General features: G+C 54.1%; 1 protein-coding gene across 1 annotated transcript; it reads left to right on the plus strand.

The window, feature by feature from the left end:
• Window positions 1-330: 330 nt before the first annotated feature.
• On the plus strand, window positions 331-11,192 carry MATCAP1 (microtubule associated tyrosine carboxypeptidase 1). The gene is made up of 6 exons (XM_063167974.1): window positions 331-747; window positions 4,548-4,691; window positions 8,563-8,695; window positions 8,769-9,074; window positions 9,836-9,933; window positions 10,411-11,192. The coding sequence occupies exons 1-6, from the start codon at window positions 331-333 to the stop codon at window positions 10,573-10,575; spliced, it is 1,263 nt and encodes a 420-aa protein (XP_063024044.1). The 3' UTR covers window positions 10,576-11,192.
• The last annotated feature ends 483 nt before the right edge of the window (window positions 11,193-11,675 follow it).

Raw genomic sequence — 11,675 nt, forward strand, 5'->3', positions numbered from 1 at the left:
GCAATGCAGGCGGGACAAGCAGTGCAACCGGAACCGGCTGTGCCTCCGGGCCTGGCGATGCTGCCGGGGCCGGGGCCGGGGCCGGGGCCGGGGCCGGGGCCGGGGCCGGGGCCGCTCCCGGGGCTGGCGGCGCTGCCGTGCCCGCCCCGATCCCGCGGCGCGGAGCGCAGCGCGAGGGGCGGGGCTCTCCCTCTGCGCTCCTCTCCCATTGGCTGCGGTGTGCCGGGCGCGGCGCCGATTGGCGGGCGGTGGCGCGTGCTGGGGGCGGAGCCGGCGCAGCCCCGGTGCCGGCCCGGTGCCGCCGCGCTGGAGGCCGCGGGCTCGGCGCCGATGGGCTCAGGGGCGATGGGCTCGGGGGCCGCGGGCTCGGGGGCCGCGGGCTCGGGACCGGGCCATGGCGCTCCGCTCTGCCCGTCCCCGCCGCCCCCCGCCCCGCGCTGCCCGCGGGGAAGCCGCCGGCTCTCGGAAACCGGGGCCGGGCCGCGGCGGAGCGAGGGCGCGGCGGGGCGCGGGGGGCTGCGCGCCGCCGCCTCGCTGCCGCACATCGCGCGGGGCCGCGGCGAGGAGGGCGGCGGGCGGCGCAGCCCCTGCCTGCTCGTGGCGCTGCGGCCGCGCAACGTGGAGGCGGAGCGGGAGCGCTTCTTCCGCGCCAGCTTCGCCTACGACCCGCAGTTCGAGTACGCGGAGCCGGTGCCCGCCGCCGTCCTGGACAAGTACGGGGCCGCCTCCGACCGCTTCGTGGCTCAGGTGAGGCGGGGCCGGGGAAGGATGCTCGGCCTGGGAGGAGGAGGAGGAGAAAGGAGGGGCCGGTGTGGGATGGACTCTGGTGGAGATGGTCCATGGTCGTGGAATTCTGGAATGGTTTGGGTTGGAAGGGGTTTTACAGACCGTCTAATTACCCCACACACCCTGCTGCCATGGACTGTGACATCTTCCACCAGATCGGTTGCTGCGAGTCCCTTCCAACATGGCCTTGAACATTTCCAGGGATGGAGCAACCAGAGCTTCTCTGGGCAGCCTGTGCCAGGGCCTTGTCACCTGCACAGGGAAGAATTTATTACTAATGTCCAGCTTAAAACTATCCTTAAGTTGTAAGTCAACACCATTCCCCCTGGTCCATGTGAAACCTGGCCTTCTTTCCCTCTCAGCTGGTGCCCAGTCCCTCTCCCTTGGCACCTTTTGTGTCCTGCCTTCATCACACTCACCCTGTGATTTCTCAAACCTCAGGTTTCAGTAGCCTCACCCACCTGCCGGAATTGAGCAGCCTGGTCTGGTGGAAGGTGTCCCAGCCCATGGAGGAGGATTGGAACTAAATTATCCCAAATGTCGCTTTCCACCCAAACCAGTCTGTGTTTCTATGCTCAAACTGGCTCCTGCTTGTGCTGGGAGCTGTGCTCCATCAGGGACACCTTGCTGGTATGCATCTGCCCTTGTTGCTGTAGAAGTAACAGCAGAGGAGCTGGAGCACATGGGTGACAGCATGGGAAGTGCTCCTCAGCCTGAATTACCTGGTGGTTAAGTCTGGCTTGTTTTCTGGAAGGCCTAAAGGTTGTTCAGTGCAACAGCATCCTTAAGGCACGAGCAAACATGGTCAGTAATGATATTAATTGGTGAAGACTCCCCTTAAGGAGTCTGTATTATTTTGTTTCACTGTTTCCATGGCTTATACCCTACTGAAACATTTCTGAGTAGCTCTCTCCCGTGGAGATGGCACTGAGAAAACAGCTCCTGGTCATTCAACAGGAGAAAAGAGGCAGGAGTGCTTCCAGGGTGCTGTGCCCTCAAACAAGCCTTTTGTGGCTGCAGGAGTAGAGCTGCTCTGTCCCTTCAGCTTGAGCTTGCAGCTGGGAGCCTGCTGTGTCCCAAAACCAGTTTGCACCTGGGAGTGAACATGCTGCCTCCAGGAAGAGCATCCTTTCTGTGAACAGCTAAAGACCTCCTGTTATCCTAAATTCAGGCTGGCACACTAGAGGTGTTTCTTTGCACCCCTCAGTCAGGAGTTACTAATTCAAGTAACAACATCTTCACTGATTTATTTATTGTTTTTTGAATGTTTACTTTTCCCTGCATCACTGCCCATGCCTCTGCCTGGATTATTATCCAGATGGTTCAGGCTCTTTCTGCACACAGCTTTCTGAGCAGTTTGTCATTCCCAGTGTGTGCCATACCTCTGCCCCACATGAGCTGGTGCCAGTGAGGCTCTTGCAGGGGAGACACTCTGACGCCTGCAAAGACCTCTCAGCTTTTGGCATTTCCCTCCTGTATTTTATTCCCTGACTCTTGCACTAAAATGAGTTGCTCAGAGCTCCTTCTCCCCGTGCTTTTTCCTTTGGTGCAGTTGGCTTGCAGCAGAGTAAAAGATGAATAATTGAGATTATTTTTCTCTGGGCGGTGCTTTGAATGAATGGAATGAAGGTTTGTAACCACTGTGGATTCTGGAAGCTTTTGCAGGGGATACTAAGTGTTGAGTGTTTGTGCCAATGTTTCTCCAGGTTTTCTGGTGAGGCTGGGATGGGTCAGCATTCATGGCACTGTTCCTCTGCTCTTGCCCTGCAGTAACCTCCTTCCAGTCTCTTTTATTTTGGGAAGCATTTTTTCATTGGCAGCTAACTCTTAGCTATAAACTGCTTTTATTTTCAAAGACCTTTTCATTAATCATGGAGGTTAAATAAATAAGACATTTTGCTATGTCAGCATCCTTGGGCATGAGCAGACAAACCAACATCAGCTCCCTGCTTCCAGCTGCTCTGCATGTGCTTGGGGGGTTATCTATTTTATTTTCTTAATAGAAAACTTAAATAAGCCAGGAGGATTCTTCCAGCCCTGTGGAGGCTCCTCACCCTGGAGATCACATCCCTGGTTTGCCACGTGAATTTGAGTGGCACCAGCACAGAGCTAGAGGATTTGTTGTCCCACTGCATATGTTGGGTGAATGATCTGGGGATGCTCAGGACATTGGAATCTCAGGAATTTTGCTCACCAGGATGTGCTCTGAAGGTCAGGAAGGAGCTCTCTGGTTGTCTTGCTCCTGGGCACCAGCTGTGCTGGGTTTCTCTTGGCTCAGTGGTTTGGGTCCTCTGGGAGGAGAGAGAGCAGAGGTGGGAGGATGAAGGGTTGTTTTTCTGCAGTGGTCAGCTGAAGGTGCCTTGCAGTGCTGTAAAAATGAGTCTGATTGTTCAGCAAACAAAGAAAAAAACCCAAAAACCCCCACCCCAGCACCCCAGAAAACAAAACTGACAGCAGAAAAACTCTGCACAGCTTCTCCTGGAAACACTCAGTAAATGACTTGAGAATAAAAACCAGCTGTGAAAACTGCCCAGGGAAGGAAAATCAGGACTTTCTGCAGGGGTAGAGGAGGCTGCTCACCAGATGCAGGCCTAAAGCCCCTCTTAGGATCATAGAATTGTTTAGGTGGGATAAGACCCTTAAGATCAAGTCCAGCTGTTACTTAAGCACTGCCAATCCCAGCACTAAACCACGTCCCCAAGTGCCACATCCACATCTTTTGAATGCCTCCAGGGATGGTGACTCCACCTCTGCCCTGTTTCAATGCTTGACAACCCTTTCCATGAAAAAATTTTTCTAATATCCAACCTAAACCTCCCCTGGCAGTACTTGAGCCATTTCCTCTTTTCTTATGGGGTGTTGCATGATTTGAGCACCAGTACTGATGGTGAGCACCCATCTCCTGATCCTGGGTAACCTTAGGGACTAGGGAGGGACAACAAGTGGTCCAGGGCTGGGAAGCTTGGCAGCAGCCCAGCCAGGTTTGCTGAGGCAATAAAACTGCTGGAAAAACTCCAGAACTGGTTGAAAGTCATCTACTTTGGAATATGTACTAATATAATATGAATATAATATCTAATATTAATATATTAATATATATTCCAATGGCTGGAGAAGGTAATTGCTTGAAAATGTCTGCAATGGAAGCACACTTTTTGGGGAGGAAATGTGCTAATAAATGTTCTTATTTTATAGATGCTCCATAAATGTTAATGTGAATAATGGAGCACGTGATGCTTTTATTAGAAGGCTGCTGGGTGTACAGCAGGCTGGTGTGCTGAGATGCTGTTTGAAGCAGCATCACTGCAGAGGGTAATGCACAGCCTCACTGCTGAGCTTGGAATTCAGCCCTGGAGTAAGAAACTCTGAGAGTAAAAAGCAAGCTCAGAAGCTGGAGGTCTTTGTGCAAGCGCTGGAGTTTGCAGGGAGAACTGAAAGCAGAAAAGATTGAAAATAATCATGGATTTAACCACGCTGCGACAATGCACTTTCTCTTCTGCTCTGTCTCATTTCTGCAAGGGGGACAAAAAGCAGAAGGAATCTGCTGTGGGTGGTGCTGATTGTGTGAAGTGTCTGTCTGTCCTGGTGATCACTCCAGCCAGCTCAGTCTCCTCGGTTTTTTAGGTTGTGTAAAACCACATGGGATTTTAGAGGGCTTAATCAGGGTTGCCTTCACTGGGTTTGTTCCATGTGGGATCTTCGGCTGTATTTGTGAGCAGGGGGGTGTTTGTGCTTATGTTTGTGCTTTCTGTGTGGCACAGGCCATCAGGATCATCCGTGCTGTGCTGGAGAAGTACGGGACCTACGAGAGCTTCGAGGTGGCCACGGGCGGGCGGCTGCTGAGCAAGTGCCAGATCTGGTCCGTGATCCGAAAGTACATGCAGAAGGAGGGCTGTGTGGGAGAGGTAATCACATCCCTGCTTTATCACTTGTAAAACACAGCTAAATATTTATTTTCTGATAAAAAGGACTTTGATTAAGAAATGTTTTGGTTACAAAGAGGAAGCTTTTCTGCTCTGAGCAGTGGTGTCCCTTCACCTCCCGCTTCACCATACCCCGGCTTTAGGACTTGGGTGCTGGGTCCCCACAAACTTCCTGTGATGTTTTCCATGTGTATCTCTCTTCTGTGCTTGAGAGGGAGGGAGCAGCTGCTGCTTGTCTGCATGGCCATGCCAGGAGCCTTTTGCTGCATGCTTGAGGCATCAATTACTGTTGGGAATTCATTTCTTGCTGTTGGCAGTGGGAGGGCAGACTTCTCTGACAGCTGCCTTAACCCACACATCCAAAAGCAGAGCCAGGGGAAGGGATTTCCTGCTGTCCTGCAGGACATGCAGGTTATGGTGCTTTGAAACCCCAGGCTTGGGTTTTAAGGCTGGGAAAGACGTGGTTAAGGTACAACAGTAGCCACATGGGATGGAACCAGGGGAGAAGTTCAGCATCTCCTAACCTGGTTTCTCTGCACTCCCTGCAGCATCCAGCATGGAGTATGCCACAGCTGCTATTAAAGAGCTTTTTTTATCCCCTCTGCCAGCAAGGTGTGGACAAAACACTTTCACCATCCTGGGTTCAAAGTCTGAGAAGGATTTCTGGGCCTGGCTTTGCGTGGGTTGGCTTGCAGGGCTCCCTGGGGCTGCTGGCTGCAGGGCAGGGACTGTGCAGTGCTGGCTGGTGTGGGGGCTTCTCACCACTGCTTCTTGGCCAGACTCTATTTCCTACCTCTGATTTTTCACCTCTGTCTCCCAAGAGGGTTATTGGTGAGCATTTCTCCAAAGTATCACCTCACCCAGTGGTGCCCAGTGCGTTCCATGCAGGCAAAGCTCCCCTGAGGTCCTTCCTGCCCAAGGACATTTCATTTCCTTCTCAAACACCCTTGGTTTGCCCTGATGCCTCCTGAGGGTGTTCCTGGGGTGTGGATTTGGCACCTTGGTCCTCCTAAGCCTTTGCCTGGGACAGAACAGATTTCTGCAGATGTTTCCCTATAATTCATCTGCCTTTGAGTGCCCAGAGTCAGTCCCAATACCCAGCCAAGCAGCTGCCAGTCTTACAGACCTGCACTTACACCTTGCTAGTTGAGCTCTATCTCTTGGGTTTATTAATTAATTAAATTCATCTACTCTGTTCTCCATTAATTGAGCCCTGGCTGGGCAAAAACCCATTGATTTTCTTATGTATTGGTGTGCAACTGGCTTCCTTCCAGCCCTGTGTAATTGTCCCTGGGCTCAGAGCTCTTAGGACTGGACTCAATGAACCCTTTGGGTCCCTTCCAGCTCAGGACATTCTGTGATTCAAGGCAGCGCAGAGTTCAGTCACTGTTTGCACGTTGGTGTGGCTGTTTTATCTGGGGCCTTTGATAAGTGCTTTGGAAACAATGAAAGCATTGGTTTGTTCCTTTCTGTCCAATGGAAATTTTGCTGGATGTGTCTGGGGTAGAAGAGAGAAGGGTTTCACCTGCTCTCAATACAGCCACGTTGGCAGAACTTGCACCCTGTACAACACCAAAACTTGTGCATCACTGATAATCTCACACCCTGTCAGGGAACTGGGTGGTTCCAGGCTGTGTCTCCCTCCCTGCACCTGTATCTCTGATTCCTGACTTTCACCATCTGTGTCTGTTCTGCCGTGCCCCTTGCTTCCCTGGTCCGTACTAATCGTGGTGGCTTGCTTGAAAGAGAAGAACCCTCTGTGGGGGTGCCTTAGCCCAGAGCACAGCAGCTGGTGTGTCCCTGCCCAGGGCAGCCCTGGCAGGCAGCGTGGCCAGGCTGGGGCAGCCCCTGCAGCCCCTTTGTCCCCAGCACCGATCGGCAAAGGCAGGATCCCGCTCCCAGCGCCGCTCCTGGGTAAGTGCTCATGCTGGAATTAAACCTGTGCCCTCAAAAGCTGCTTTGTTGGGGTCCAAGCTGCACGCCCTGAAGCTCTTCTGCTTTTCTTCTGACTTAGGACAGGCATGGTGCTGCCAGAGGTTTCCATATGGATTTCAGTGGGCTCACAGCTTGCAGCAGAGAAACACCTGGCCCCACTGGTAAGTGCTGCATGGCAATCCTTGGGGTTGTGGAGTGTTGTCAGCCTAAACAGTGCTAGCTGCTGTCTCTTGGGATCCCATCAATGACCTCCCTCTACCTCTGAGCTGCTTGCTCAGTGTCAGAGGTCCTGAGCAGTGCCAGGAGAGACAGGAACCCAGGAACCCATGCCCCAGTGCCATGGGGACCACCAGAAGCCTCCCCTTGGCTTCTTGGCATGAGCTCTTTCTCCATCAGCGCATTCACAAAAGCTGAGCAAACCATGGACCACAAGGATGCACTGGGGCTGCTGCTCAGAATGAGAGAGCTCACAGACCTGGGGAGCTGGTCCTGCTGCTCTTTGGCTGGAGTTGCAGCCCTGGTTGTGTCTGCCAAACTGGAGGGTCCCAAAACAAGGCAAGTGGTGCTGCTCAGCAGGATGAGGTTTTGTAGCAGAAGGACTGCAGCATAAGAAGCTGTTGTTTCTGGCACTGCCCAGAGTCCCTTTCCATTGCTCCTGGATGGCTGGTTCTGCATGAGGAGTCAGAGGTGAACTGACAAGGCTCAGCACTGCAGGGATTCCTTTTCACACTGATATATTTTAACCCAGGTAAGCAGTTGCACTGTAAGTATTTGATGCTGTTTGTTTGCCCAGTGCTGGACTCTGTTAGGCTGCACTTTTGGCTTTCATAATAATAATAAATCTGACTTAAAGCAAACCAATTCAGTCTCCTCTCATTTTTTTTAACAAGAGAAGAATTGTCACTGTAGTAAAGAATTGCCATTGTAGTAAACAGGCACTTCTTTTCATCCTGAAAAGTGTCAGTTGTGAAATAACAGGTGCTTTATAGAGTTAATAGGTGTGTAGGGGATTTTGATTGCTATCCTGAGGTTTGCCACTGCAAACCTCAGATGAAAGAGCTCCAAGGGACCATCCTCTGGTGATGCTGCAGCTTTGAGTTGCTGCAGATCTGAAGTCAGGTGGTCAGAAAGTGCTGCTGGATGGCAAGTTAACTTCTGGTGAGCAGCTGTCTTGGCTCCACACCTGTGATAGCCATGTTTCTCAAAATACCCTTTTTTTCTGTATAAAGATACTGAATAGCCCTACATATGCAATGCCCATCCCTGCTGTGATTTGTGGCCAGCACACATGGTTCCTCCTGTGAGGGTGGACTGGCATGGAGCCATCCTCACTGTGGAGAAGTCCATGGAAATGGAGCCAAAACCTTGGATCCCTCAGGAGATGTTTCTTGGGGAGTGTAGAGCCATTACAAAGCTGGTGCTGTTGGGTGTTCAGAGTGGGGTTGTTTTGATGGCCAAAGTTACTGCCCCATCTCATTGCCAGTGGGGATGCAGAAGGGGGAGCAGGCAGCTCTCCAGAGGATGCGGTCTCCGTCCTGTGTGGCCCCAGGAGGCTGGGGAGCCCATGGGAGCAAGCTGGGGAGGTGATGCTGGAGCCAGAGGGGCACTGCAGGAGCCTGCCCAGGAGCTGCCTGCTCCCCCCACAGTGCCTGCTCAGCTTTGTTGGCTGTAAAGAGATTAAAGGAGCTACTTCATCCCTGCATGAGATCATCTCTCCCCTCTCATTACCCCCCCACCTCCAGTGGCTCTTGCTGTCTGTCATTCCTTTGGGGACCTGCAGCACAGCCCAGTGATGGTGCAGCAGTGCCAAACAGCACCATCCGTGGTGTCAGTGGAGTTTTGTGACCATCTGCCACATCTCGGCCTCTGCTGAGAGCCAAGCCCCACTCATGGCCGTGTCCTCCTCCTCCTCCCGCAGGTGGTGGTGCAGCTGACCGATGACCTCCTGTCGCAGGCGGTGATGATGGTGGAGGACAGCCGGCCCACGCTGGCCATCAACCTGGCCGGAGCCCGGCAGCACTGGCTGGAGGGGATGCTGCGCCACGAGATCGGTCAGCTGGGCTGCTGTGGGTGGGGGCAGAGCTGGGGACGCTCGGGGCATTCACTGCTGTCCCCTCTCCCCAGGCACCCACTACATCCGGGGGGTCAACAACACGCGGCAGCCGTGGCACAGCTCCGAGGGCCGCAAGCAGTACAGCCTGAAGCCCGCCAACCCCACCGAGGAGGGCCTGGCCAGCCTGCACAGCGTCCTGTTCCGCAAGCAGCCCTTCCTGTGGCGGGCTGCCCTGCTCTACTACACCATCGAGAGGGCCAGCCACCTCTCCTTCTCTGCCCTCTTCCAGGACCTGGAGCAGTACGTGCAGGATGCTGGGGTCCGGTGGGAGTACTGCGTGCGGGCAAAGCGGGGCCAGACGGACACCTCACAGCCAGGTACCACTGCGGGGGTCAGCTGAGCTTTGGGAAGAATTCTATTGACTTATCATATATATTTCTTTAAGAAAAAACAGAGTGTGGTATGTTCTGCTGCTGTGTAGGTTGAGCATCACCAGTCCTGCAGAGTGTAAGCTGGCACAGGCAGCCAGAACAGGCACAAACTCATGGCTAGAACACAGAAAATAAATTTATTTGCATTACCTCGCTGACTGGGGGATCCCCAGAGCAACACCCAACACCTGGGCAGAGGAACACAAGATCAAAGGGTCACCAGCCTGCTGTTCACAAGCTTATCAAGAGTTACACCCAGGTGCAAGGTCACTTGAGCAATTTACAATCCTCCAGATTAGAGTTTTGCTTTTAACCCTTTCCTCCTAACACAGCCGCAGCACCCAGTCCCTGTATCCCTCCCTATCCCAAGCACCACTCTCCCTATCCAATGGGAGTGACTTGCACAAGCTCTTGGGGAAGCAGCAGGCAAAGGAGGGGAAACATTTGGATACATTTGGATGCTTGCAGTGGTTTATCCTTTGAAAAAATTACTTGGTGATTACTTGGGAAGTATCCCAGTCGGGTCTGTGGCTCTGGCTGCACCTGGCTGCCTCCCCAGTGCGCACCCCTTGGGACCTGGCAGTCCTGAGCCCTGGCACACTCGTGGGCAGTGCCCTCATTCTCGTTATTGTGGTCAGCAAACGTTCAGGCAAGGGGAGGGTGGTGGAAGCCAGGAGCCCTCTCCCAGGCCTTTTCTGCTGCTCCAGGCTGTTTCAGTAAGGACCAGGTGTACCTGGACGGGATTCTCCGCATCCTGCGCCATCGGCAAACCATCGACTTCCCACTGCTGGCTGCCCTTGGAAAGGTAAGAGCCAGGCTGAGACTGGGGCGGGGGGTGGCTGATCCCACAATCCATCCCACCCCAAAGCTCACACAGGCTCCCTCAATCTCCTGGCTTCCCAAAAAACAGCCCTTGCCTGGCAGCCCTTCAGCTCTTTGCTGTGTACCAGGGAAAGGCTGTGCTGGGTAGGATGCAAGGAAGGACAGGACAATCCATAATCCTCTGTGGGAGACTTTCGGGAAGAGGCTTAACCCAGCAGGTTAAGCCTTTCTGGCCCTTGGCCACAGCAGTCCTGCTGTCACCTGTCCTTGCAGTGACCGAAAATTACCAAACCCACAAATCCTTGCAAATCCCACACCCCCAGCAGCTCTCCTGCTGCCTCCCCATGAGCAGCAGGGGTGTCCTGACTCACCCAGGGGGGCTGCAAGGGCACCAGATGCCCCCCATGGCACCTGCCAGGGTTTGGGGTGAGGGGACTGACCCCCATCTCCTTCCTGCCAGGTGTCCTACGAAGATGTGAATCGGCTGAAGGAATTCGGGGTGCTGGAGAAGGCTCGCATCCCCCACTTCATGCAGGACCTGGAGCGCTACATGAAGCAGCTGGATCACATTGTCACCACCAACGGCCTGAACGAGGAAGAGCTGGAGCAGCTGCTGCCTGACTGAGGGGCACCCCCTGAGGCAGCACCCCAGGGGTGTAACTGGTGCTGTTTACTGGGCTTTACTGGGGCTGGAGCGGAGGGCAGAGCCCGAGGCGGGCGCTGTGCATGTAGCGCTGTGTAGGGTAGCGCGGCCAAGGGCCCGTGTGGTTGTGTTGATGTGTCCCCTGCATCCTCCCTGTGTATTTTGGGGATGCCTGTGCTGCTCCATTTGGCTTTGGGGAGTCAGACAAGAGGGTTCAGGGAGAGTGAGGGCAGAGTTGGGGCGATGTGCTGGTCCCCGAGTGCAGAAGGCTGTGCTGGGGGATTGCTGGAGGGTGCCAGGAGGGCTCCCAGCACTGTGGGGGCACCTACCTGGGGCCAGAGACAGGGCTGGGGGCTCTGGGCTGTGCAGGGAAGAAGGGCTGCACTGCACCCACAGATCGCCCCATGGATGCCTTTTCCACTCCCTGCCCCTCCCTCATGTCCTCCACCAGCAGCAGGAAGGACTTGAATCCCCCATTACCAATCTCTGCCCAGCTCTGCACCCCAACTACAGCCACCCTGCCTGGCTTTGAGGACTCAGGGTGGGGACTGGGCTCAACGTTAGGAAAAAAGTGTGTAATAAAGGTGATGTAATGGAAAGGACGTGTGGGCAAAAGGTTGTGGATAGCATCAAAACCCAGGCTGGCACCACTGTGAACACCCACCATGCCTCTTGCTGGCACAGGCAAAGCTGCATGGTCTGAGCTGGTGTGTCAGGGGCTGGAAGGGGTCATGGACTGTGACAAACAACATACTGGACAGGGACATCAGTACATCAAAGCAGGCAAAAGTAAAAACTGCCCTGTTCCTGGTCTTAAACACATGAGCTCTGGAGCAGTCATGGCACCCTGGGAGTACCCTCTTAAGAGAAAACAAAACAAAACCCAAACCAAACAAACCCCACAGCTTCTTGTCTTACATCCCACTGAGTTCCTGCAAAGGTAGCACAGGCCAATCTGTGGCTCCAGAGAGCTCAGGCTTGATCCCAGAAGCTCCAAGTTTGGCTGCAAGCCCCGTTCTCAGCATCCCCAGCTGCCCCTCACTCCTGGTCCTGCAGGGCAGCTGCAGATTCTTCACAGGGTG

The sequence above is a fragment of the Melospiza melodia genome, chromosome 13, assembly GCF_035770615.1.
Source record: "Melospiza melodia melodia isolate bMelMel2 chromosome 13, bMelMel2.pri, whole genome shotgun sequence".
Classification (NCBI taxonomy): domain Eukaryota; kingdom Metazoa; phylum Chordata; class Aves; order Passeriformes; family Passerellidae; genus Melospiza; species Melospiza melodia.

Excerpts from the sequence above, each read along its gene's own strand:
- MATCAP1 (XM_063167974.1), top strand. The coding sequence starts at position 331 with ATGGGCTCAGGGGCGATGGGCTCGGGGGCCGCGGGCTCGGGGGCCGCG. Across the intron at positions 748-4,547 it reads CCGACCGCTTCGTGGCTCAG|GCCATCAGGATCATCCGTGC; the intron begins GTGAGGCGGGGC and ends TGTGTGGCACAG. Across the intron at positions 4,692-8,562 it reads AGGAGGGCTGTGTGGGAGAG|GTGGTGGTGCAGCTGACCGA; the intron begins GTAATCACATCC and ends CTCCTCCCGCAG.